Source organism: Vulpes vulpes, chromosome 11 (genome assembly GCF_048418805.1).
Source record: "Vulpes vulpes isolate BD-2025 chromosome 11, VulVul3, whole genome shotgun sequence".
In the NCBI taxonomy this organism is placed as follows: domain Eukaryota; kingdom Metazoa; phylum Chordata; class Mammalia; order Carnivora; family Canidae; genus Vulpes; species Vulpes vulpes.
In genome coordinates, this window is record NC_132790.1 from 52,412,307 (window position 1) to 52,439,421 (window position 27,115).

General features: G+C 42.7%; 1 protein-coding gene across 1 annotated transcript; it reads right to left on the minus strand.

Moving 5' to 3' along the window:
- Positions 1 to 6,098: 6,098 nt before the first annotated feature.
- On the minus strand, positions 6,099 to 24,248 carry NANP (N-acetylneuraminic acid phosphatase). Its single transcript, XM_026016393.2, has 2 exons — positions 24,067 to 24,248; positions 6,099 to 7,436 (listed from the first exon to the last, which is right to left on the minus strand). The coding sequence occupies exons 1-2, from the start codon at positions 24,154 to 24,156 to the stop codon at positions 6,780 to 6,782; spliced, it is 747 nt and encodes a 248-aa protein (XP_025872178.1). The 5' UTR covers positions 24,157 to 24,248; the 3' UTR covers positions 6,099 to 6,779.
- Positions 24,249 to 27,115: the final 2,867 nt, after the last annotated feature.

A 27,115-nucleotide genomic window follows, 5' to 3' on the forward strand; every position in this document is an offset into this window, starting at 1 on the left:
AGCCCCAAGGGTTCACTGGACAGAACATCGAGAAGCTGCCCAGGGTTTGGGGGCTATTGTCTGGGCCGGAATCACTGGGAGCCTGCAATCCTATTCATGTAGGGGCTTTAATAGCAAAGGGGATATACTGAGAGGTTCCATGAGCCATCACACATCCTTTGAGCCTGTGAGCTCCATGAAAGCAGGTCTGGCCTTTTTGTTTCCCCACTATAGATTCAGTGCCTGGAGCATCCCACTACACATGCACACACACACAAACACACACACAGTAATTAACATGTGGGGTATATATGTGTCCTGCTCAAATATTTGTTGGCTGAATGACAAAATGCAACCAAGTCTTGCAAAGGCATCACAGCTCTTTCCTCTTGTATTAGTTTGCTCAGGCTGCCATAACAAAATACCACAGACTAGTGGCTCAGGTAACAGGAATTTATTGTCTCACAGTTCTGGAGCTGGAGGTCATTTAAAGTTTGGCAGGTTTGGTTTCTTCTGAGGCCCCTCTCCTTGACTTGCTGGCTACAGTTTTCTCTTTGTGACGGCACATGGCCTTTCCTCTCTGTGCACATCTCCGGTGTCTCTTCCTCTTGTTATAAGGACACCAGTCCTACTGGGTTGAGGCCTCCCACACTTTCAACCTCATTTAACCTTAGTTACCCTTTAAAGACACTACCTTCAAATGCAGTTATCTTAGGAGTTAAGGCCTCAACATAAGAATTTGGGAGTGGGGCACAATTTAGTCCACAACACCCCTCCTCACTGTCCTTCCCCTATGGACCCACTGCCTTCTCTTTCTTCCCTCTCCACAACCCGTTTTCTCCTTTTCTATGGCTTGAACTCATTTGCCCTTGTAGAAGGGTCACTCAATAAAAGTGGAATGTGCTGAGTTCACAAGGCAGGAACCTGTGGCTTTGTCTCAGACCTGTTTTGTTTGGCTTGATGATGGGGCCTTCCTTTGGGTCACCCCTCCTGGTTTTGCCATAGTCCAAAGCACTTCCATCCCCTCATGCTGGCCCCCTTGGCTCGTCCTTAGGTGAGTCTGAACCCCATGGGCACATTAGAGGGCAACTCCCAACCAGGGCCTCTGAGTCCCAAATTGTGTGAAGATTCCAGTTCACACAGCTGGGCTCACTTGGTGGCTGCCAACTGACAGCCAGAGGAGTCAGAGATGAGGTCAAGGAGAGGAACTCCTTTAAGAATGGAGCTTTGTTGGTTTGGAGATTTCATTTATTTATTCATAGAGACACACACACACACACACACACACACAGAGAGAGAGAGAGGCAGAGACACAGGCAGAGGGAGAAGCAGCCTCCATGCGGGAGCCTGACATGGGACTCGATCCCGTATCTCCAGGATCACACCCCAGGCTGCAGGCAGCGCTAAACCACTAAGCCACCTGGGCTGCCCTAGAAGTTAATTTTTTAAAAACATAAATCAAATGTACCTCATTCAGAAGGATTTTAACTGCAAAGAAATCTAAGAGACTATAACTTTTAAGTGATCATAGGAACAGAGTTGTCAGTCAAAACAAGTATCTATGTCCAAGCAATATTAAAAATTTAGGAACACAGAACAATGAGACCCACAATCACAAGCCAAGCCAAAGGATGTCAGACACAAGAATAAAGAAAAAGGGAGTCAGGGGAGAGATGTTAAAAAATAAGCTGCGTATAGAATTCAAAACAAAACTGAAAAGAAGAAAAAAGGCTGTAGGCATGCAGTGAAACTCCACTTCAAATAGACAACATTTCTTAATAGTGACTATGGGGCACACGACTGGCTTTGTGGTCTTGACCTACATTAAACAGGAAATAGAACATCTTCCATACTGTTATACAAGGAAATATACATCTAATATAGTTTCTACCCCAAACTTAACTAAATCATAGTAAAGGAATCTGAACATACACATGCATAAGTCAGGAAAACAGGCATCAACAAAATTTTGAAAGCTGGAAAATATGTGGACAAGTGGCCAGTAATTTAGTAGATCCAGGAAAGCTGAGTCTGGACCAGCAGTGGGAGGAGCTGAGAAACCATGAGGTAGATTCATCCAAACAGTTAGGAACCAACACTACCAGATACCTCAGGTCTGAAGGAGGATGGTGGGGAGTTGGATTAAGGAGGATGGGGTAAAAGGTATTCAAAATACAATCCCTGCCCCCACCAACCTTAAGTCCTACTTCAACATAAGTCAAGATGCTACTCTGGAGAGTAAAACAGAGGATATCTCTACTGGGGGTGTCACATATAATTGGGCTCAATGGCAACCAGAAACATATTAAGTAACCATATGAATACCTTTTCCCCACCTCCCTTCCACGCAGTTCCTAGGTGCTGACATCAGACCTCTACCCTTCAGTCAGGAGAAGAAACCAGACCAACCAAAAGCAAAGAAGAGCTTAAAACAATGGTCTCAGGGGTTCTCCAACTCACAGCCTACCCAGATACCCAACAGTAAAAGAGCCTCCAAGTTGACAAGCCCCGTCCACCTGAGAGCTTCCAGTCAGCAGCATCATCCCTACTCTTATTCATGAATACTAAGGATTTCTGGGAATGTGAGGAAAGCTTTTAATGTGAGCAAACAGATCTAAATAAACAGATTAGAGCAACTTAGAAAAATAGTGGATTCTGTGGCTTTTCCAAAAACTTAATTTTCTGAGAGATAACATTCTGCTCAAAACAAAAATAATATTACTAAAAAGGAACATTAAGAAAACAAAACAAAGCTTTCAGAAATTAAAAGAATAGTAATAGGGTTAGAAAATCAATAGGACTGGAAGATATAGTTGAAGAAACCCCCCTTATCCCAAAGTGGAACAAAATAACATATGGGAAAATAGGAGAGAAAAGATTAAACAAAGCAGGTCATTAGAGGAGGTCCATCATCTGAATAGTAGGAGTTCCAGAAAATGAAAGCAGGAAAAGAACAGTGGGGAAGCAATTTGCAATGAAGTAATTACATTTTCAGAACTGAATAACATTAAGATTTTGATCAGAAGGGTTCAGAGTGCCAAGCAGATAGAATGAAAACAGAGCATCTCCATGGATCACTGGGGGAAAACTACACTTCTAAGACCTTCAAGAGAGAAAAAAGTCTGGTCACATAAATATGACTAGAAGACCACAGAGCAATGCCTCTAAATTCCAAATGAAAATGATATCCAACTGCATGCTGTTAACTGTCAATAATGGGAGAAGGGTAAAGGCACTTTCAGACACTTAAAATCTTAAACATTTTACCTCTCACACACATTTAGAGAACCTACTCAGGGAGGATGCCACCAAAAAGAGGGAACAAATGAAACAAGGGAACGTGAAGGACAAAACCAGGAAACCCAATATAAGAGGTAAAGGGAGTCACTAGGATGGTGACATGCAGCAAGTGGAAGGAAACTCATCATAGTGTAGTGGGGCAAGGGCTCCATGACTATGCTGACCTTCCCCGCAAAGTGAATGATAGGCACAGGGAGGGTCAATGGAACCATCACTTTTATTGCTGAGTGTTAATGATAGTGGATGGCAGAGACTATCATGGTATACGTTCCGAACATGAATGATTTAAACAGAAGCTTTAGACTCTTTTTTTCAAAATCTTATTTATTTATTGATGAGAGAAACAGAGAGAGAGGCAGAGACACAGGCAGAGGGAGAAGCAGGTTCCTCTCAGGGAGCCTGATGTGGGACTCCATCCTGGGACCCTGGGATCATGCCCCGGGCCGAAGGCAGACATTCAACCGCTGAGCCACTCAGGCGTCCCTAGGACTCTCTTTTTCAATCAATATCTTAGCAAGAGCATTTTCCCCCCTAAAACTGAAAAGCAGAAATAAACTTGCCTAAATTGAGGAATTCTGTATAGTCACACATAACTATATATGGAGATACACAGGAAGTTGCTCACAGCAGTGGCCTATAGGAGTGATGGACCTCTTGGAAAGAGATGCGACTTTGCCATTCACCTTTTCATTTTTTTGACTTATGTGCCACAAATAGTTAATTGTTCAATTATAAATATATTCTCTAATTTAAAAAGATGGACTGAAAAAAACTGATCATGTACAGCAAGTAGTATTATAAAACTTGCCTCAGCTTTAAGTATATAAAACTGTATTTAATATATATTAATATGTCCACTGTAAATAAATGTGCTTAATGGATGTGATGGAAACTTTCTTACTGTAGGTGACAAAGAAATTTGAAAGTGCTAAACCAAGTACCTTTGCGACCATAAAAACCCTTTCCTACAATACATACTGAACATCCACTGGGTCCTGGTTACTACCGGATCTAAGATGTTTGTGCACCAGAGGGTTGGAAGTGTATATGGAATCAGAAAACATCCATCTTTGTTTTAGTATTCCAGGTGCAGTGTCCATTTGTGTCTACTTTAGGCCTTCTTCTATAACTAGTGCTTTGGAGAATCCCTGGGCAATTGAGAATTTAGGGCTTTGTAGAGCATACTATTATGGAAAACTGAAAAAAAAAAAAAAAGAGGGTATATTATTACATCATTTTCTTAAATCTTGAGGAATAGTATTCTAAAAACAAAAACATTATTAATAAAATCACAGGTCTATTCCAAGATTTCTTAATATCTTCTGTAACATTCCAATAGGAAGGTAGGAAACCACCAAGTTTTTCTCTAAGGAAGGATGCAAATGGAATGCAATATTGCATTTCTGCACATACTGAATACAAACTGGAAGGACAAGGAAACAAACCACAGCCGCCTCCCTATAACTTTTGCTGAAGAACTGCTCACTTGACATTGTAGCATTGTAGGAACTATCTTGCTGAGATCTGTCACTACGATCTAGAAGCAAGGGACCTTCTCTGGTTAGCATACTGAATGCGACATTGCCTACATCCATCCTGTGGGATACCTAGAAGGACAAACCCTAGGCATCATGCATCTATTAGAAAAATCATACACATAATTTTCCTGCCAAGATCATTCAATTTAATAATTTTTAAATAGCTAAAATATAATTAAGGTCACATGGGCACCATACCTGTAACTATAAACATACATACCCTGTTCACAAATGGTTAGCTTTTTTTTTTTTTTTTTAATTTTTTTTTAATTTTTATTTATTTATGATAGTCACAGAGAGAGAGAGGCAGAGATACAGGCAGAGGGAGAATCAGGCTCCATGCACCGGGAGCCCGACGTGGGATTCGATCCCGGGTCTCCAGGATCGCGCCCTGGGCCAAAGGCAGGCGCCAAACCGCTGCGCCACCCAGGGATCCCCAAATGGTTAGCTTTATAGCAACAACACTCTGGGACAGTCAAGGGTACAATCACAGTTTTAAAAATTAAGAGTGAAAAGTAAACACAACAGGACATTTGCACAATAGCAGAGAATCCTGTTCTTGGCAGTGAACAGGAAATGACTGGCTAAAGAAATAAGAATAGACATAATCTAGAATCTAAGTATTATAATCAGAGGAGTTATAGCTATACATATTCTAACAGCCTAATATTTTACCTTAGTAGCTTCTTATATAAAAGTTAAAAAAAAAAAACCTGCCAAAAACCAACCCAAATTATTCTTTTTCCTTAACCATTTTACTCCAAGTTGGTGAAGTCATGAGACTGTCTAGCTTAATGGCCTAGAAAAAGTTTTCTAGTTGCAAGATGTTCTTAGTCATTAATTAATAAGCTTAAACACTGAGTTGGATACAGAAATTGGAAACAGGATATATTTCCTAAAATTTGCAAAATAGGAGATGTAAGGCAGATGGTAACACCAAAAGCCACTTAAATTATATTAAAATGGCACCCTGAAATTATTCATAGCAAAACATAATTTCCTATTAGTTTTCATCATACAGGTCAAGTTATTCAGTCAATAAAGAATTTATGGAAGAGTGGCATAGTTATGCTGTACCTCTGAGGTACCCACACAAGGAAAATGACTTTTGGTGCCATGTCACTTCTACTTATCACCAGCCAGGAAGTCTAGTCCCCTGGACCCATTGTGTACCTGGGAGAAGATTGTAAAAATACTTCTGTAAGAGGTAAAGACTAATAATAATCTATAAGTGCACTCTAGAAAGATGTGAAAATGTCATGGAGAAGGAGCACCATATGCTGATTTTAACAGATTTTTTACTGGAGAAATTTATTTGTCATGTATACACCATAGGAAAATTATCCCCCCTCCCCTCAAAAAAGGTCATGCAGAAAAACTGGATTCATTCAAAGTATATACATTATACAGTCAAAGTAGACAAAAATATGGTAGATGTTTTTAAAAAGAAAATATGCAAAATAGTTTCACTATGGAATGTCTTGATTGGCATGTGACTTAGCACTTATTTCCTATTATCCAGATCCAATTGTTCTGATAAATCTCTATTATATATCTGTTTTAGAATATCTAGAATATCTATTTTAAAAATATATCTATTTTTAAGACAGAACATAAAACCTGTATTTGTGCATCCATGTATAAGCTATCTTGTCTGATATCTTCATGGATCCAAGATGCTAAAAGATTAATAAAATAATTTTTCAAAAACCTCAAGTCACAGATTAACAAATAATAGATCTCCTCAAGTTTTCTGAATTACACTACTAATAACTAGTAAGTTGTATTTATTAATGTGCTCTGGATTTTCAGATATAAATGCCAGTCAGTGGTTGGCTGGCTATTAAACTGTAAGTAAAATTATTCTTAGAACTGGGTCTTAATACATGGAATGCCTGAACTTTTCTTAGTTCAAAACCTGTATTTGACCCTAAAATACATAATCATGCCCTTTTCTATGCTTTAAGTTGACATACTGACTGTACAATCTATACTTTGTAAGACAGCAGGTAACTCTAGCACAGATGAAACTATATAATGTGGCATGGGGGAGGACTTCAGTGGCATTATTCCATTTTTATTTATCCAGACTGTTGCTTTCAGCCCTGCATTGAGGCCTCCTTGTATATCGGTTTCTAGTGTGTCACCAACCATCACACAGTCCCCAGGCTGTAGTCCAAGGAGATCACAGCAATGATAAAATATGGAAGGTGCTGGTTTCTCTTCTTTCTGCTCTCCACCTATAACGATAGCATCAAAATAGGACTGGCAGGCACAAGCCTCAATCTTCTCCCTCTGGGTCTGTCGGTCTCCATTTGTTAATAAAAGTAGGCGGACTTCTTTCCGAAGTTCAGTGAGCATGGCTTTGACATCTTCTGCTAGTATCATATGCTGTAAACGTGTAGATTTCCAAAGGAAATAACATTCTTCAGCCAATTTCCTATTGGCTGCACCACCCTTCGTTTCAAGGATTGCTTCCTCCCAGTGTAAAGTCCTTAGGTCAGTAATGCATGTACTGGAAGGATGAAAACATTCCTTGCTGAGTTTAACTTGAACTTTGTCACAGATGGTTTTAGCCTCTTCTTTGTAGTGGTATTTTGATTGTAAAAGCTTTATCACCTAAATAAAGGAAAACAACTCCATTAACACACTTTGGGTGACTATAAGTATAGTCATGCCCTGAGAAGCTATTTTCCTATAATCCCAAAGTAGAGATTCCAACTCTATGTGTCTGCCCTAAGGCAGTTTTATTGCCACACCATTTCTGGTGGGAATTGGTCTTGTGTTTAAATTTTAAAGAATACCAGAGGGAAGATCTCCCAATCATGTTATACAACTCATATATATATATATATATATATATATATATATATATATATATATACATATTTTTTAAAATATTTTGTTTTTATTTATTTATTCATGAGAGACACAGAGAGAGAGGCAGAGACACAGGCAGAGGGAGAAGCAGGCTCCATGCAGAAAGCCCAATGTGGGACTTGATCCCAGGACCTCATGATCAGGCCCTGGGCCCAAGGCAGAGCTAAACCACTGAGCCACCCAGGCTGCTCCATATTTTTTTTTTAAGATTTTATTAATTTATTCATGACAGACACACACAGAGAGGCAGAGACACAGGCAGAGGGAGAAGCAGGCTCCCTGTGGGGAGCCTGATGTGGGACTTGATCCTGGGACTCTGGGATCATGCCCTGAGCCAAAGGCAGATGCTCCATGTCTGAGCCACCCAGACATCCCTCATTCATATTTTTGACCAATTTCTATTCTAAGAAGTGTCTTCAGATATAGTTCATAAAACTTTCATTTGGCAGCCCACCACCTTTCATTCTGGTTATGAAGAAACAGAAACAAAACAGGTTTAAATTTAGTAAAACATTTTAAATTCCTCACAACCATCATTTAGGGTCTTCCCAGAAATAATGCTGGTTCATCCAACCTTTTCTTATTTTTTTGTATTATGAAGGCCTAAACTCATTACCATACAAAATGGGACTAATTCTGTACTTTTAAAAACATGTGGGCAGCCCGGGTGGCTCAGCAGTATAGTGCTGACTTCAGCCTGGGAGTGATCCTGGAGACCCCGGATTGAGTCCCACGTCCGGCTCCCTCTCTCTCTCTCTCTCTCTCTCTCTGTCTCTCATGAATAAATAAATAATCTTAAAAGGGGGGGAGGGGCAAGATGGCGGAAGAGTAGGGTCCCGAAGTCACCTGTCCCCACCAAATTACCTAGATAACCTTCAAATCATCCTGAAAATCTACGAATTCGGCCTGAGATTTAAAGAGAGACCAGCTGGAATGCTACAGTGAGAAGAGTTCGCGCTTCTATCAAGGTAGGAAGACGGGGAAAAAGAAATAAAGAAACAAAAGGCCTCCAAGGGGGGAGGGGCCCCGCGAGGAGCCGGGCTGAGGCCGGGGCGAGTGTCCCCAGGACAGGAGAGCCCCGTCCCGGAGGAGCAGGAGCTGCACCAACCTTCCTGGAGGAAAGGGGCCCGCAGGGAGTTAGAGCAGGACCCAGGAGGGCGGGGATGCCCTCGGGCTCCCTGGGACACTAACAGGCACCTGCGCCCCGGGAGAGTGCGCCGAGCTCCCTAAGGGCTGCAGCGCGCACGGCGGGACCTGGAGCAGCTCGGAGGGGCTCGGGCGGCGGCTCCGCGGAGGGGGCTGCGGGGCGGGAGCGTGAATCCAACAGCGCAGGCCCGGGAGCACAGGGCGCTGGGACACAGCCCAGCATCCGGCCTCCCCCGGGACAGGCAGAAGCCGGGAGGGCCCAGGACAGCGAGGACGCTCCTGCCCCGAGCTGAGCAGATCAGCGGCCCCACCCTGGAGCCTCCAGGCCCTGCAGGCCGAGGGCTCCTGAGCTACTGCGGGGGCTGACTCCAGGGCTGCAGAGCTGGCCCCGCCACTGCGGTTGTTCCTCCTGGGGCCTCACGGGGTAAACACCCCCACTGAGCCCTGCACCAGGCAGGGGCAGAGCAGCTCCCCCAAGTGCTGACACCTGAGAATCAGCACAGCAGGCCCCTCCCCCAGAAGACGAGCTAGAAGGACAAGTTCCAGGGGAAGTCAAGGGACTTAAAGTATACAGAATCAGAAGATATTCCGGGTGTTTTCTTTTTTTGTTTTTGTTTTTGCTTTTTGATTTCTGTTTGCTTCCCCCACCCTTTTTTTTCTTTTTCTTTTTTTCTTCCTTTTTTCTTTTTTCTTTTTCTCTTTTCTTTCCTTCTTTCTCTTTTTCTCCTTTTCCCAATACAACTTGTTTTTGGCCACTCTGCACTGAGCAAAATGACTAGAAGGAAAACCTCACCTCAAAAGAAAGAATCAGAAACAGTCCTCTCTCCCACAGAGTTACAAAATCTGGATTACAATTCAATGTCAGAAAGCCAATTCAGAAGCACTATTATACAGCTACTGGTGGCTCTAGAAAAAACCATAAAGGACTCAAGAGACTTCATGACTGCAGAATTTAGATCTAATCAGGCAGAAATTAAAAATCAATTAAATGAGATGCAATCCAAATAGAAGTCCTAACGACAAGGGTTAACGAGGTGGAAGAACGAGTGAGTGACATAGAAGACAAGTTGATGGCAAAGAGGGAAACTGAGGAAAAAAGAGACAAAAGATCATGAAGATAGATTAAGGGAAATAAACGACAGCCTGAGGAAAAAAAACCTACGTTTAATTGGGGTTCCCGAGGGCGCCGAAAGGGCCAGAGGGCCAGAATATGTATTTGAACAAATCATAGCTGAAAAGTTTCCTAATCTGGGAAGGGAAACAGGCATTCAGATCCAGGAAATAGAGATCCCCCCCTAAAATCAATAAAAACCGTTCAACACCTCCACATTTAATAGTTAAGCTTGCAAATTCCAAAGATAAAGAGAAGATCCTTAAAGCAGCAAGAGACAAGAAATCCCTGACTTTTATGGGGAGGAGTATTAGGGTAATGGCAGACCTCTCCACAGAGACCTGGCAGGCCAGAAAGGGCTGGAAGGATGTATTCAGGGTCCTAAATGAGAAGAACATGCAACCAAGAATACTTTATCCAACAAGGTTCTCACTTAAAATGGAAGGAGAGAGAAAGAGCTTCCAAGACAGGCAGGAACTGAAAGAATATGTGACCTCCAAACCAGCTCTGCAAGAAATTTTAAGGGGGACTCTTAAAATTCCCCTTTGAGAAGAAGTCCAGTGGAACAATCCACAAAAACAAGGATTGAATAGATATCATGATGACACTAAACTCATACCTTTCAATAGTAACTCTGAATGTGAACAGGCTTAAAGACCCCATCAAAAGGCACAGGGTTTCAGATTGGATAAAAAAGCAGGACTCATCTATTTGCTGTCTACAAGAGACTCATTTGAGACAGAAGGACACCTACAGCCTGAAACTAAAAGGTTGGAGAACCATTTACCATTCAAATGGTCCTCAAAAGAAAGGAGGGGTAGCCATCCTTATATCAGATAAACTAAAATTTACCCCGAAGACTGTAGTGAGAGATGAAGAGGGACACTATATCATACTTAAAGGATCTATCCAACAAGAGGACTTAACAATCCTCAATATATATGCCCCGAAGGTGGGAGCTGCCAAATATATCAATTAATAACCAAAGTGAAGAAATACTTAGATAATAATACACTTATACTTAGTGACTTCAATCTAGCGCTTTCTACACTCGATAGGTCTTCTAAGCACAACATCTCCAAAGAAACGAGAGCTTTAAATGATACACTGGACCAGATGGATTTCACAGATATCTACAGAACTTTACATCCAAACTCAACTGAATACACATTCTTCTCAAGTGCACATGGAACTTTCTCCAGAGTAGACTGCATACTGGGTCAAAAATCGGGTCTGAACTGATACCAAAAGATTGGGATCGTCCCCTGCATATTCTCAGACCATAATGCCTTTAAATTAGAACTAAATCACAACAAGAAGTTTGGAAGGACTTCAAACACGTGGAGGTTAAGGACCATCCTGCTAAAAGATGAAAGGGTCAACCAGGAAATTAAGGAAGAATTAAATAGATTCATGGAAACTAGTGAGAATGAAGATACAGCCATTCAAAATCTTTGGGATGCAGCAAAAGCAGTCCTGAGGGGGAAATACATCACAATACAAGCATCCATTCAAAAACTGGAAAGAACTCAAATACAAAAGCTCACCTTACACATAAAGGAGCTAGAGAAAAAGCAGCTAATGGACCCCACGCCCAGCAGAAGAAGAGAGTTAATTAAAATTCCAGCAGAACTAAATGAAATCAAGACCAAAAGAACTGTGGAACAGATCAACAAAACCAGGAATTGGTTCTTTGAAAGAATTAATAAGATAGATAAACCATTAGCCAGCCTTATTAAAAAGAAGAGAGAGAAGACTCAAATTAATAAAATCATGAATGAGAAAGGAGAGATCACTACCAACACCAAGGAAATACAAACGATTTTAAAAACATATGAACAGCTATATGCCAATAAATTAGGCAATCTGGAAGAAATGGACGCATTCCTGGAAAGCCACAAACTACCAAAACTGGAGCAGGAAGCAAGAGAAAACCTGAACAGGCCAATAACCAGGGAGGAAATTGAAGCAGTCATCAAAAACCTCCCAAGACACAAGAGTCCAGGGCCAGATGGCTTCCCTGGGGAATTCTATCAAACGTTTAAAGAAGAAACCATACCTATTCTACTAAAGCTGTTTGGAAAGATAGATAAAGATGGAGTACTTCCAAATTCGTTCTATGAGGCCAGCATCACCTTAATTCCGAAACCAGACAAAGATCCCACCAAAAAGGAGAATTACAGACCAATATCCCTGATGAACATGGATGCAAAAATTCTCAAGAAGATACTAGCCAATAGGATCCAACAACACATTAAGAAAATTATTCACCATGACCAAGTAGGATTTATCCCCGGGACACAAGGCTGGTTCAACACTCGTAAAACCATCAATGTGATTCATCATATCAGCAAGAGAAAAACCAAGAACCATATGATCCTCTCATTAGATGCAGAGAAAGCATTTGACAAAATACAGCATCCATTCCTGATCAAAACCCTTCAGAGTGTTGGGATAGAGGGAACTTTCCTCGACATCTTAAATTTTTTTTTTTAAAGATTTTATTTATTTATTCATAGAGACACAGCTAGAGAGAGAGGCAGAGACACAGGCAGAGGGAGAAGCAGGCTCCATGCAGGAAGCCTGACGTGGGACTCGATCCCGGGTCTCCAGGATCACACCCCAGGCTGTAGGCGGCGTTAAACCGCTGCGCCACCGGGGCTGCCTCCTCGACATCTTAAAAGCCATTTACGAAAAGCCCACAGCAAATATCATTCTCAATGGGGAAGCACTGGGAGCCTTTCCCCTAAGATCAGGAACAAGACAGGGATGTCCACTCTCACCACTGAGGTTCAACATAGTTCTGGAAGTCCTCGCCTCAGCAATCAGACAACAAAAAGACATTAAAGGCATTCAAATTGGCAAAGAAGAAGTCAAACTCTCCCTCTTCGCCGATGACATGATGCTCTACATAGAAAACCCAAAAGCCTCCACCCCAAGATTGCTAGAACTCATACAGCAATTTGGTAGCGTGGCAGGATACAAAATCAATGCCCAGAAATCAATGGCATTTCTATACACTAACAATGAGACTGAAGAAAGAGAAATTTAGGAGTCAATCCCATTTACAATTGCACCCAAAAGCATAAGATACCTAGGAATAAACCTAACCAAAGAGGTAAAGGATCTATACCCTAAAAACTATAGAACACTTCTGAAAGAAATTGAGGAAGAAATTGAGGAAGGCACAAAGAGATGGAAAAATATTCCATGCTCATGGATTGGCAGAATTAATATTGTAAAAATGTCAATGTTACCCAGGGCAATTTACACGTTTAATGCAATCCTTATCAAAATACCATGGACTTTCTTCAGAGAGTTAGAACAAATTATTTTAAGATTTGTGTGGAATCAGAAAAGACCCCGAATAGCCAGGGGAATTTTAAAAAAGAAAACCATAGCTGGGGGCATCACAATGCCAGATTTCAGGTTGTACTACAAAGCTGTGGTCATGAAGACAGTGTGGTACTGGCACAAAAACAGACACATAGATCAATGGAACAGAATAGAGAACCCAGAAGTGGACCCTGAAATGTATGGTCATCTAATATTCGATAAAGGAGGAAAGGCTATCCATTGGAAGAAAGACAGTCTCATCAATAAATGGTGCTGGGAAAATTGGACATCCACATGCAGAAGAATGAAACTGGACCACTCTCTTTCACCATACACAAAGATAAACTCAAAATGGATGAGAGATCTAAATGTGAGACAAGAGTCCATCAAAATCATAGAAGAGAACACAGGCAACACCCTTTTTGAACTCGGCCACAGTAACTTCTTGCAAGATACATCCACAAAGGCAAAAGAAACAAAAGCAAAAATGAACTATTGGGACTTCCTCAAGATAAGAAGCTTTTGCACAGCAAAGGATACAGTCAACAAAACTAAAAGACAACCTACAGAATGGGAGAAGATATTTACAAATGACATATCAGATAAAGGGCTAGTTTCCACAATCTATAAAGAACTTATTAAACTCAACACCAAAGAAACAAACAATCCAATCATGAAATGGGCAAAATACATGAAGAGAAATCTCACAGAGGAAGACATGGACATGGCCAATAAGCACATGAGAAAATGCTCTGCATCACTTGCCATTAGGGAAGTACAAATCCAAACCACAATGAGATACCACCTCACACCAGTGAGAATGGGGAAAATTATCAAGGCAGGAAACAACAAATGTTGGAGAGGATGCGGAGAAAAGGGAACCCTCTTACACTGTTGGTGGGAATGTGAACTGGTGCAGCCCTCTGGAAAACTGTGTGGAGGTTCCTCAAAGAGTTAAAAATAGACCTGCCCTACGACCCAGCAATTGCACTGTTGGGGATTTACCCCAAAGATTCAGATGCAATGAAACGCCGGGACACCTGCACCCCGATGTTTCTATCAGCAATGGCCACAATAGCCAAACTGTGGAAGGAGCCTCGGTGTCCATCGAAAGATGAATGGATAAAGAAGATGTGGTTTATGTATACAATGGAATATTACTCAGCAATTAGAAACGACAAATACCCACCATTTGCTTCAACGTGGATGGAACTGGAGGGTATTATGCTGAGTGAAATAAGTCAATTGGAGAAGGACAAACAGTGTATATTCTCATTCATTTGGGGAATATAAATAATAGTGAAAGGGAATATAAAGGAAGGGAAAAGAAATGTTGGGAAATATCAGGAAGGGAGACAGAACATAAAGACTCCTAACTCTGGGAAACGAACTAGGGGTGGTGGAAGGGGAGGGGGGGGGTGAGGGGAATGGGTGAGGGGCACTGAGGCGGACACTTGACTGGATGAGCACTGGGTGTTTTTCTGTATGTTGGTAAATTGAACACCAATAAAAAATAAATTTATTAAAAAAAACCACATGTATTCAGTTCTAATAGAATCCAATATGTTCCGTGATTTCAGCAGTTTAACAACCCAGTGCTTCTTCCAAACCTATAAAAAACTTCAAGGAGTTCTGAGTCATCCTTTGTTACACTGGTTCTGAATCCCTCATCAGATTACATGCTCCCTCTCATATTCCCACATTTTTTATCTTGGCTTTTATTACGTTAGGTTCTTTTACATTTGGCCTGTCTTCTAACACATGTGACCCTAATGTGGTGAGCATTGTGCCTAATGCTCACATATATTATATCCAACCTTTCCATGACTCTGCAAGGGACTTACCTGCCTTTTTGAGATGAGGAAATGGAAAATAAGAACTGTTAAGTAACTTGCCTGAGCTGGAATTTAAATCCACACTTACCTACTTCCAAAGCACACATGCTTGCCTTTACGCTATTGTATTAGGCAACGGAGGCTGGGTTTGTTGCCCTCGTAACATTTAGTGGGGAAAATAAGCAGGTGTGCAACCACCATAAATGCTGGGTTGAGTGATATGACAGTCATGTCAACAACAGCGGAAAGAAAATGTAAAAAGCAAATCATTCCACAGGGTACCAGATTAAGACTTGGCAGAGAAAGTAACACTTAAACCAAAGTGTTACCAAGCCTATAAGGTGGGTATGGGAGGAGGATGTAATCATTCTAGATGGAAGGAATAGCATGAACAAATATACAGAGCTTAGAATTTTGAGAACTGGCAAAGGTGACTTCCCAGTGAGAAGCTGAGTTCAAGCTGAAATGTAAGACATGTGAGGGAGGATCCTAAAAGAGGATCCTATTAGATGAGGCTGGAGAGCATGTTTGCAACTGGTTAGTAAAGGGCCTTCAATCCCAGGCTGCTACAGATGCTACCCAAATCCCCTTGGCATACACTATTTCCACACATGCCAATGGCTTCATACTGTTAAGTAAGTCATTGGGCTTCTCAATCTAAGGGCTTTATTTGATCATAGGAGCACCCATGCACACAAATGGGTGAAGTAGTGCCCTGGTAGCAGGCCTCAACCAACAAGGGGCAGAAATTGGTAGGTTAATATCCCAGCTTTCTCTCTCTCTCTCTCTCTCTTCCTTCCTTTTTTTTTTTTTTTTTTTTTTTTTTTTAGATTTCTTTGAGAGAAAGAGAGAGAGAGACAGAGAGAGAACAATGCAGGTAGAGAGGCAGAGGGAGAGAGAGAAACAGACTCACTGCTGAGCAGGGAGCCCAACATGGGGCTCAATCCCAGAACGCTGGGATCATGACCTGAGCCCAAGGCAGACACTTAACTGACTGAGCCGAGGTGACCCAATATCCCAGCTTTCTTATCCCTTGGAAGGGAAAGCTGAAGCATGCTCTGCATGCTGTCTACCAGAGTTCCCCAACTGTTCACTCCAGCAACCTGCTCATTTATTAGATTCTCTACCTTCCTCATATGAGTCCACCACTATTCTATAGCACTTCCAAGGATCACCTCCCAAATGGACTACCTGCATTTGAAGTCCCTGTTTTAGGGACATCTGGGGAAAGTTGACAATGCCAAGACAATTTTGGATCTTTGGATGATGAGTGCAGTGCGCATAGCTGGGACTAAAAACTGTCTGCTGAGGTCCAACAAGTTAAAACGTGTTTTAAACTATATAGGGAACAATGCTACTCATACCAGACACTCAATTTACCCACTGAAGAGAAGAAAGAGATTAAAAGACACATTTTTCTTCCTTTAAAATAGAAGAATCACATAAGAAGTAAAAGAAATATTTGTTATTTGTGCTCATGCAATAGTTAAGAAAAGTCTTATTAATTCAAGAAAAATATAATATCCCTAAGAATAGGGATATTATATAGAGGAAGTCAGGGATATTATATAGAGGAATAGGGATATTATATAGAGGAAGTGAAAGTTAATTTTCAATTAACAAACCAGGTTTTTACAGCCTTGATGCTAATGTCACCATCTTTTCTAACAATGTCAGTTGAATTTCTTGAGCTATGATAGAAAGGTGACTGTAAAGTTTTAGCAAACCTATTGCTATACAATAAAAGAACACAGGCCTCTCTAGAAGTCCACAGTGTTTATGCTTAAATAGGTGCTAGCTCATAGTAAGCAGAGAGCGCTCAATAAATGTTCAAATTCCTATTACTACAATTAGCAATTCATTTTACATGTCCTTAGGGCTCTGAAAAAACAAAATCAGTTCACCTTTCAGGGGCGTTTGTAAATCTATAGCATACCACTGTCAAGTTTTGAAATTTCTTCCCATTATGTCCTCTGAATTAACTTTCCCATTTTTTTCACATAGCAACTGATTTATTTTTATTTATTTTTATTTATTTATGATAGTCATACACACAGAGAGAGAGAGGCAGAGACACAGGCAGAGGGAGAAGCAGGCCCCATGCACCGGGAGCCCGATGTGGGATTCGATCCCGGGTCTCCAGGATCGCGCCCTGGGCCAAAGGCAGGCGCCAAACTGCTGCACCACCCAGGGATCCCAGCAACTGATTATAAATTCATTTGGGGCCACACATAATATTTAACTTTAACATATTTTGGGAAAGGGACACCTGAGTGGCTCAGCAGTTGAGCATCTGCCTTCAGCTTAGGGCATGACCCCAGAGTCCTGAGATCGAGTCCCATATTGGGCTCCTTGCATGGAGTCTGCTTCTCCCTCTGCCTATGTCTCTGGTTCTCTCTCTCTCTATGTCTGGGTCTCTCTCTCATGAATAAGTAAATAAAATATTAAAAAAATATTTTTGGAAAAAGCTTACCAGTCATTTACATATTATTAAAACAGAAATAACACCTATTCAATCACTATGTTGTACACCTGAAACTAGTGTAACATTGTGTGGCAACTATACTTCAATAGAAACAAAAAACACCTAAGTAGAATTAGTTCATATTATTACTAGTATAAACACTGCATTGAGAAAATGGGAGTTTTGATTGAATTGGGGGTGGAGGAAAATTATCTCTAACTTGGAGGCGTGATGACATTTTGTGCAAGGGATAAGGCAGGCTTGAAAAGGATTCTGAATACAATTAAGCCCACCAAGGACCTAGAGGTCTGAAGAAAGGAACCCTAAGAAAGTAAAGGCGGGGTGGGGGGCAGCCCGGGTGGCTTAGCGGTTTAGAGCCGCCTTCAGGCCGGAGTGTGATCCTGGAGACCTGGGATTGAGTCCCATGTCAGGCTCCTTGCATGGAAGCCTGCTCCTCCTTCTGTCTGTGTCTCTGCCTCTCTCTGTGTCTCTTATGAATAAATAAAATCTATAAAAAAAAAAAAAGTGAAGGGGACAAGGGGTATCAATTTGTAGACATAAGAGAAACTCAAGCTTCTGCTTCAAAACTCTATTTAAGTCTCATCTTAACCCATACAAAAAAAGGAAACTGTAGCCTTCTAACCTGCTCTCTGGACCCTATCATCAGAACTTAAACCCTTTTGAAGGCTAGCATGGGAACTATATAATACAATAACACTATGACATGATATCAAGTGGCTGAATTCCAAATAAACCTGAGTTAACAATACATGTTCACAGGGGCACGTGGGTGGCTCAGTCGGTTGGGCACCTGACTTTTGATTTAGGCTCAGCTCATGATCTTGAGGTCCTGGGATCAAGCCCCACGTTGGGCTCTGCACTTGGTCTCAGGTCTGCCTGGGATTCCTTCTCTCTGCCCATCCCCCTGCTTGTGCTCACTCTAAATTAAAATAAAATCTTAAAAAAAATACATGCTCACAAAATATGATTGCCTCCATACATACAGCCTAACAATTCAAGCAGCCCTCCTGTTAGTTTTAGTCCAAGTCTCTCTTCAAACATCATCTACTCTATGTGACCTACCTGACCAACCTATTTAAAATAAATTGCAATTCATTCTCCTCTCTTTTCCGAACATACTTACAAATAATAATACATTTGATGTATTATGTTCCCAGTCAACCACCACTAGAAAGTAAACTCAGAAATGCAGAAATCTTTTCTACTCTGTTCACTGAGAAACCCCAAATTTGTGTGGACAGCTTCCTCTTGGGTAGTGACAATGAAAGAAAGGCCTGAAGAGGGTAGAAAGAAATAAGTTTCCCAGAAGATTAAAAAAAATAAACAGATGTACATAGTCAGTATATGGCTCCTTCTTCCCAAGCCCAAGGCAATGTCTAGACCTTTCTTCCCTTTCTCCTTTCATAAATCAGAGTATATATGAAAGCTGGTATGTTACTTTTGAATATTCCAACATTTACGGATGGCGTTGTATTCTTTTTTTTTTTTTTTAATTTTTATTTATTTATGATAGTCACGGGGAGAGAGAGAGAGAGAGAGGCAGAGACACAGGCAGAGGGAGAAGCAGGCTCCATGCACCGGGAGCCCGACGTGGGATTCGATCCCGGGTCTCCAGGATCGCGCCCTGGGCCAAAGGCAGGCGCCAAACCGCTGCGCCACCCAGGGATCCCTGGCATTGTATTCTTATGTGACAAAGCACTCCTTGTAGAGTCAAAAGCACACAACTCAATTCTGCTTATTTAATAGGATGTTTATAAAGAGGCGGCAACAGAACCAAGTCTGAAGACCTGGATTTTTATCCATCTGTACATTCATTATTCATTCAATATTTACCATGGATCAGATGAATATGACTAACATAGTTTATTTCTTCTTAAGAAGCTATTAAGTTGCAGGCATCTGAGTTGCAGAAATTAATTGTAGTATCTTTTGATATTGTATCTTTTTTTTTTAAATTTTTTTATTTATTTATGATAGAGAGAGAGAGAGAGGCAGAGACACAGGCAGAGGGAGAAGCAGGCTCCATGCACCAGGAGCCCGATGTGGGATTCGATCCCGGGGCTCCAGGATCGCGCCCTGGGCCAAAGGCAGGCGCCAAACCGCTGCGCCACCCAGGGATCCCTTGATATTGTATCTTGAACAAAATACAGTGTTGGTGTAAATTAGGGAGAAATACAATCTGACCTTTTTTCAGGAATGTGGAAGATGAACTGGACAGAGTGAGCTTGGAGACACTACCAGAGCAACAGTCTAGGAGACAGACAAGTCCACCTTTAAGATGAGGGGTGGGGGGATATGCAGGAGAGGACACACTGGGTGACAGTGTGGATAGTATAATTCATCATGTATACATTTGGATGCTATATACTTCCTATGCATTAAACTAAGTCTGATAAGGACACTGAGGGCTAATATCACCTTTCAAATTTTTAAATAAGGATTTAAGATTTCCAGTGGTTAGGTAACTGTTCAGGCACTTTCAGCTGTGATTCAAACTCAAATGCCTGATTTTAAAGCATGAACTCTTAGCCTATAGTATGATTTGGCCTAAACCAAGAATTTAATTGCAATACTGTGCAAGAACACACAAGTAAATATATACTATTGGCAGCTAGAGACACTGGAGGAAATATAGCACAGGGTGGTGACCCTCATGTCGAGGGTATGAAAATGAAAGGGACAGTCCATAGTATGGGATGCCACAGCAAAGTCATTAGAACAGACTTAAAATGTCCATTGATTCTGGCAATTTGGGGAGTGCCTAATGACCTGGCAAGACTATTTCGTTAACTAGCACGAAGAGATGTTATATGTCAAAGGATAAAAGAATAAAAGTAGAGATGTGGAGATAATGTATATAGATTTCTTTTGAAAAACATGACTGTCAATACAAAGACAGACGCATAGATCAATAGAATAGAACAGAGAATCCAAAAATGGACTCTCAACTCTATGGTTAATTAATCTTCCACAGAGCAGGAAAGAATGTCCAATGGAAAAAAGACATCTCTTCAACAAACAGTGTTGGGAAAATTGGACAGCCACATGCAGAAGAATGAAACTGGACCATTCTCTCACACCATACACAAAAATATACTCAAAATGAACGAAAGACTTATGTTAGACAGGAATCCATCAAAGTCCTGGAGAAAGGGCAGCCCAGGTGGCTCAGTGGTTTGGCACCACCTTCAGCCAGGGGTGTGATCCTGGAGACCCTGGATTGAGTCCCACGTTGGGCTCCCTGCGTGCAGCCTGCTTCTCCCTCTGCCTGTGTCTGTGCCTCTCTCTCTCTCTCTCTCTCTCTCTGTGTGTCTCTTGTGAATAAGTAAAATATTAAAAAAAAAAAATCCTAGAGAAGAACACAGCCAGTAACCTCTTTGACCTTGGCCTCTTTGACTTCTTGCTAGACGTGTCTCCAGAGGCAAGGGAAACAAAAGCAAAAATGAACAACTGGGATTTCATCAAAATAAAAACCTTCTGCACAGCAAAAGAAACAGTCAACAAAACTAAAATGTAACCTATGGAATGGGAGAAGATATGTGCAAATGACATATCAGATAAAGGGCTAGTATCCAAGATTTATAAAGAACTTATCAAACTCAACATCCAAGAAACAAACAATCCAGTCAAGAAACGGGCAGAAAACATAAACAGACTCCTCTCCAAAGAAAATGGTCAACAGACCCATGAAGAAATGCTCCACATCACTTGGCATCAGAGAAATACAAATCAAAACCACAATGAGATACCACTTTACACCAGTGAGAATGGCTAAAACTAACAACTCAGGGAACAAGAGATATTGGCGAGATGTGGAGAAAGGGGAATTCTCTGACATGTTGGTGGGGATGCAAACTGGTGCAGCCACTCTGGAAAACAGAGGTTCCTCAAGAAGCTAAAAACAGAGCTACCCTAAGACCCAGCAATTGCACTACTCGGTATTTATCCAAATAATTCAAACAGAGTGATTTGAAGGGGAACATACACCCCAATGTTTAGAGCAGCAATGCCCACAGTAGCCAAAATATGGAAGGAGCCCAGCTGTCCTTTGACAGATGAATGAATAAAGAAGATGTGGTATATATGTACAATGGAGTATTACTCAGTCATCAAAAAATGGTATCTTGACATTTGCAATGACGCAGATGGAGCTAGAAGGTATTATGCTAAGCGAAATAAGTCAGAGAAAGACAAATACCACATGATTTCACTCATTTGTGGAATTTAAGAAACAGGGGAAGTGAAGGAAAATAAGATTAAAAAAAAAAGTGTGGGAGGCAAATTGTAAGAGACTTAACTTTAGAGAGCAACCTGAGGGATCCTGGAGGGGAGGTGGGTTGGAAAATGGGGTAATGAGTAATGGGCATGAAGGAGGACATTTGATGTAATAAGCACTGGGTAGTGGGCAGTCTGGGTGGCTCAGCGGTTTAGCGCTTCCTTCAGCCCAGGGCATGATCCTGGAGAACTGGGATCAAGTCCTGTGTCGGGCTCCCTGCATGGAGCCTGCTTCTTCCTTTGCCTGTGTCTCTACCTCTCTGTCTCTCTGTTTCTCATGAATAAATAAATAAAATCTTAAAAAAAAAATAAGCACTGGGTATTATATGCAACTGATGAACCACTAAATTCTACCCCTGAAACTAATAAAACATTATATACTAAGTAACTAGAATTTATTTATTTTTTATTTTATTTTTTTTTAATTTTTATTTATTTATGATAGTCACAGAGAGAGAGAGAGAGAGAGAGAGAGAGAGAGGCAGAGACACAGGCAGAGGGAGAAGCAGGCTCCATGCACTGGGAGCCCGACATGGGATTCGATCCCGGGTCTCCAGGATCGTGCCCTGGGCCAAAGGCAGGCGCTAAACTGCTGCGCCACCCAGGGATCCCAGTAACTAGAATTTAAATTAAAAACAAAAAAACAAGGCCGGAAGAGAAATAGATATCATCTAGTGAAGGAAGAAGGGCTCAGGGAGGCATTTTTTTTTTTTTAAGATTTATTTATTTATTCATTCATGATAGACAGCGAGAGAGAGAGAGAGAGAGAGAGAGAGAGAGAGAGAGAGGCAGAAGACACAGGCAGAGAGAAAAGCAGGCTCCATGCAGGGAGCCCGACGTGGGACTGGATCCCGGGATTCCAGGATCACGCCCTGGGCCAAAGGCAGGCGGTAAACCGCTGAGCCACCCAGGGATCCCCTGAGGCATTCTTTTTTATTTTTTAAATGTGGGACAGACCTGAATATGCAGGAGTGGAAGGTATCAAGACAGAGGATGAAGGTGCAGGGAGTCAAAACCTGAGGCACCAGCATGGCTCAGTAAGGTAAGCATCAAGCCTCTTGACATGGGCTTAGGTCTTGATCTCACCATCCTGAGGTTGAGCCACAGTCCAGCCTCACCTTTAGGGTTTAAAAAAAAAAGAAAAAAAAAAAAAAAAAAAGATCCAGGGAGTCAAAACCTAATTAATGAAGCAAGAAGTGGTTGGGACTCCCAGAGTTCAAGTATGAGCTTCTGAAACGGTGTTTTTCCCATTTGATAATCCTTGGTTTTCTCCCTAGAGCTGAGGGCAGAAGCAAGCCAGCAGGGGTGGATTTGGGGCTGGACGAGATCTGAGGCAGCATTTGTGGGTGTATAAAGAAGAGAATGCTGCTGAACAATGCCGCATGAAAGAGATGCTCTTGGCAAGCGCGGACTAAGAACGTCAGTCACTTAGGAAACCTAGGGTCACACTTAGAGCAGGGAGACTGAATTTCTATGGAGAAAATTCTCTTAAGTCAACTAAGTGGGATCCCTGGGTGGCACAGCGTTTTGGCGCCTGCCTTTGGCCCAGGGCGCGATCCTGGAGACCCAGGATCGAATCCCACGTCGGGCTCCCGGTGCATGGAGCCTGCTTCTCCCTCTGCCTGTGCCTCTGCCTCTCTCTCTCTCTCTCTCTCTGTGACTATCATAAAAAAAAAAAAAAAAAGTCAACTAAGTGCAGGCTTGCTGCAGATGGCTGTGTAACTTCTGGGGTTTCCTCCACGACGAACCCAAGACCACCGAGCGTGGGGACTACCATCCGCGGGGGGCAAGTGCGGAGAGCCTGGCGTTGTCTGTGGGCAGTATGAACAACAGCGTTCCCGGTCCCACAGCCTGGCCACAACTGCCAGACCCCGCTTCTCAGAGCCCGGGGAGCCCCAGGGCGTTAGGGAAGGCAGCAGCCGCAGCGGGCACCACCGCCTGCACCCCGGCCCGCCTGCCCTTCCGGCACCCCGGCGGCCACCCCGGCCCGCCTGCCCTTCCGGCACCCCGACCCACCTGTCCTCCCGGCACCGGATGCCTCTCCAAGGACAGAAGGCAGTGCCTCCGGGGCCACCTGGCAGCGGAAAGGTCGGGGTGGGAGGCCACCGAGGGTCAGGAAAGCGCGGATGCGGGGCGGGCGCGGACCCCGCCGGAGGAGGACCGCGGGAGTCGGGGAGTTACCTCCAGCATGCCTCTTCTGCTAGCCCCGGCCGTGTCGATGAGTGTGTTATCCAGGTCGAAGAAAACGGCTCGCACCCGGTTCAGCACCATGCCGCCAGCCGAAGGCTCAGGGCGCCAACTTGCCGCAGCCCGCGCCGCCCCCGCCGCCCGCGCCCGCGCCCGCGCCCGCGCCCGCGCCCGCGCCCGCGCCCGCCGCCCGCCGCCCGCCGCCCGCCGCCCGCCGCCCGCGCCTGCGTGAGGAGGCCCCCGCGGCCAGAACGACGGGGGCGGAGCCGTGAAGTCACCTGACCCTCCGGCGCTGCGGGGGGACTCCCGCGAGATGTCTTACTATTGGAGCGTCTGACAGGAGCAAGATGTCGCGAGACTCCGGGATCCAAGTCTATCCGGGGCGACCAAGTAGTCTCTCCGGCTGTGGGCGAGTAGTTGGTTATCTTAGCGGCTTGAAGGTGGACGGTGGTTAGTGGCGCTGCTTCCCTTGGTATGCTCTTTCTGCTTATCTCTCTTTTCCTGGCGTGAGGAGAGCGCTTGGGCGAGGTTTTCTGTGTGCTCTGGCGCCTGGGAAGGAGGCTGAGAACCAGGTGGCTGCCCGGGTCAGGCTGTGGGTTTGGGGGGGGGGGGCGGGGCGCTGAGGGCCGCCCGCAGCCGGGCGTGAGTGTGCGTGTCCAGGGCCCTGCGCCGCGCTGTGACGTCCTGTTAGCAGCCGGGATGCCAGCGCGCTGCGGAGGGGGGAACTGACCTAATGCTTTGAGTTGCTGCATTACAACTGGAGCTCTCACCACTAGCCTGCATTGCCGAAGACCCGTGTTTCACGGCGGTGCCTGCAAAACCGAGGGCTTTGTAGGATCTGCTGATGTTTTGTCCACTTAGATTGCTCTTCCTGAAGGTTTGGATTTCCAGGTTTTAGGATACCTCACAAATGGGTGGTTTTCAAGTATAGCAAGGGGCTGGAGGACCTAATCTGTTAATCTCCAGAATGGCAGTAACAACTGCTTTCTAATCTTAGCAGAACAAAAATGTTGAAATTAATCTCTAAGCTTCTAAATTGTCTCTATTGGGTAACTTTACTGAAATGTAGATATGTGGTCATCTTCAGTGACCAGAAATTGTTTATCATATAGGACGGGGCTGCAGGCCAAATCTACCACCAGAATTTGGTTGGTTCTGTGATCAAAGAGTGGTTTACATTTTTACAAGTGATTGGAGGAAGTCATCAGGGAACTATAAATTGAAACACTAGTAAGAATGGCTATAATTTAACAACTCAGGGAATAAGAGATGTTGGCGAGGTTGCAGAGAGAATGTAACCCTCTTCCGTTGTTGATGGGGGTGCAAACTGGTGTAGCCACTCTGGAAAACAGTCTGGAGGATCCTCAAGAAGTTAAAAATAGAGCTACCCTAGGACCCAGCAATTGCACTACTGGGGATTTATTCAAAGAATACAAATAGAGTGATTTGAAGGGGCACATACACCCCAATGTTTAGACCAGCAATGCTAAGCGAAATAAGTCAATCAGAGAAAGACAAACACCATGTGATTTCACTCGTGGAATTTAAGAAACAAAACAGATGAACATAGGGGAAGTGAAGGAAAATAAGATAAAAACAGAGAGGAAGGCAAACCGTAACTCTTAACTCTGGAGAACAAACTGAGGGATGCTGGAGGGGTGGTGGATGGGGCAAGGGGTAATGAGTAATAGGCATGAAGGAGGGCACTGGATGTAATGAGCACTGGGTATTATATGCAACTAGTGAATCACTAAATTCTACCTCTGAAACGAATAATACAGTATATGTTAACTAAATTGAATTAAAATAATTTTTTAAAGGAAAAAAAGTGAAAGAAATCAAAGGATGGGTTCATGACATGTGAGAATTACATGAAATGTAAATTTTAGTGTCCATACATTTTTTTTTAAAGTGAACTCCACACCCAGCATGGAGCCCAAAGCAGGGGCTTGAATAAAAATAATTTTATTGGGACATTCATTTATATATTGTCTTGCTGCTTTTGCCCTACAAGCAAAGTTGAGTGGTTATACGTGAGACCGTATGGTCTCCACAGCCTAAGATATTTACTATCTGGGACTTTATAGATAAAATTTAACCACCCCTGAGGTACATGAGTAAGAATAGGGCTTTTGGTGTTCAGTAGAATTAGATCAGTTGTCTTATCTTTATATTAATAGTTTTTTTCCTGCAGTGGCAAACTATAATTTCTGTATGTTTAGCAACAGAATTTTATATTTAACCTCTTTTTGCTGCTGTGGAAAAATAATTTTATTTATTCCTCAAAAACATGACTCTAGTTACTCTGCTGATGTGCAGGGCCAGTCTGACAGTTTTGGTCATTTAGATTAGCATTCAGCTAAAATTATGAATGCATTAATTGGAGTTAACCTTTTTTAGTTGCCTGAGATGTCAGAATAAAATAAGCATAAAACTACTTATAAGTACATGAAGCTTAGAGGATTAAGCAGTCCCCCCCCACCCCCCGCCATGTGCATATAGAGTTTATTGACAGTCACAGATCCAAATCCAAACTCAGAGGAGGTATAGTAGTCTGTATATTCCTTTTAATGGGTTGGGGTGTTTGACAGTTTCCTTTCCCTGACAAGTAGTCTAAAGGCCTTCCGTGACCTGTCCAACTTTGCTACTTACAGGTGATAGCCAGAAACTGTATATCCTAATAACTGCAATTCCTTCTAATTACGTGTCTCAGGCTTTAGGATGTTGCAGTTAAAATTCATGAACCATTCAGTTCTCTTATAGCACTTTGAGATAGATGTACAGGCTCCTCATCGGTGGGCCTCAGGTACAGTACTTATAGTTGGTCAGTTCGACAGATTTAGCACTAATAGCTGGAGGAGGTCTTCATATTTGCATAATACAAGGTCTAAGTAAAAGGTTGGTAATTGTGAGACTTGATGTGGTAACAAATAAAGTGGAAACTAAGCTAACATTGCTTTTGCATTCTGCACTGTGCGTAATGGCATCATTGTGCCACTGCTTCTGACCAACATTATTTCTGGCCTTTCTTACCTTTGGGAAG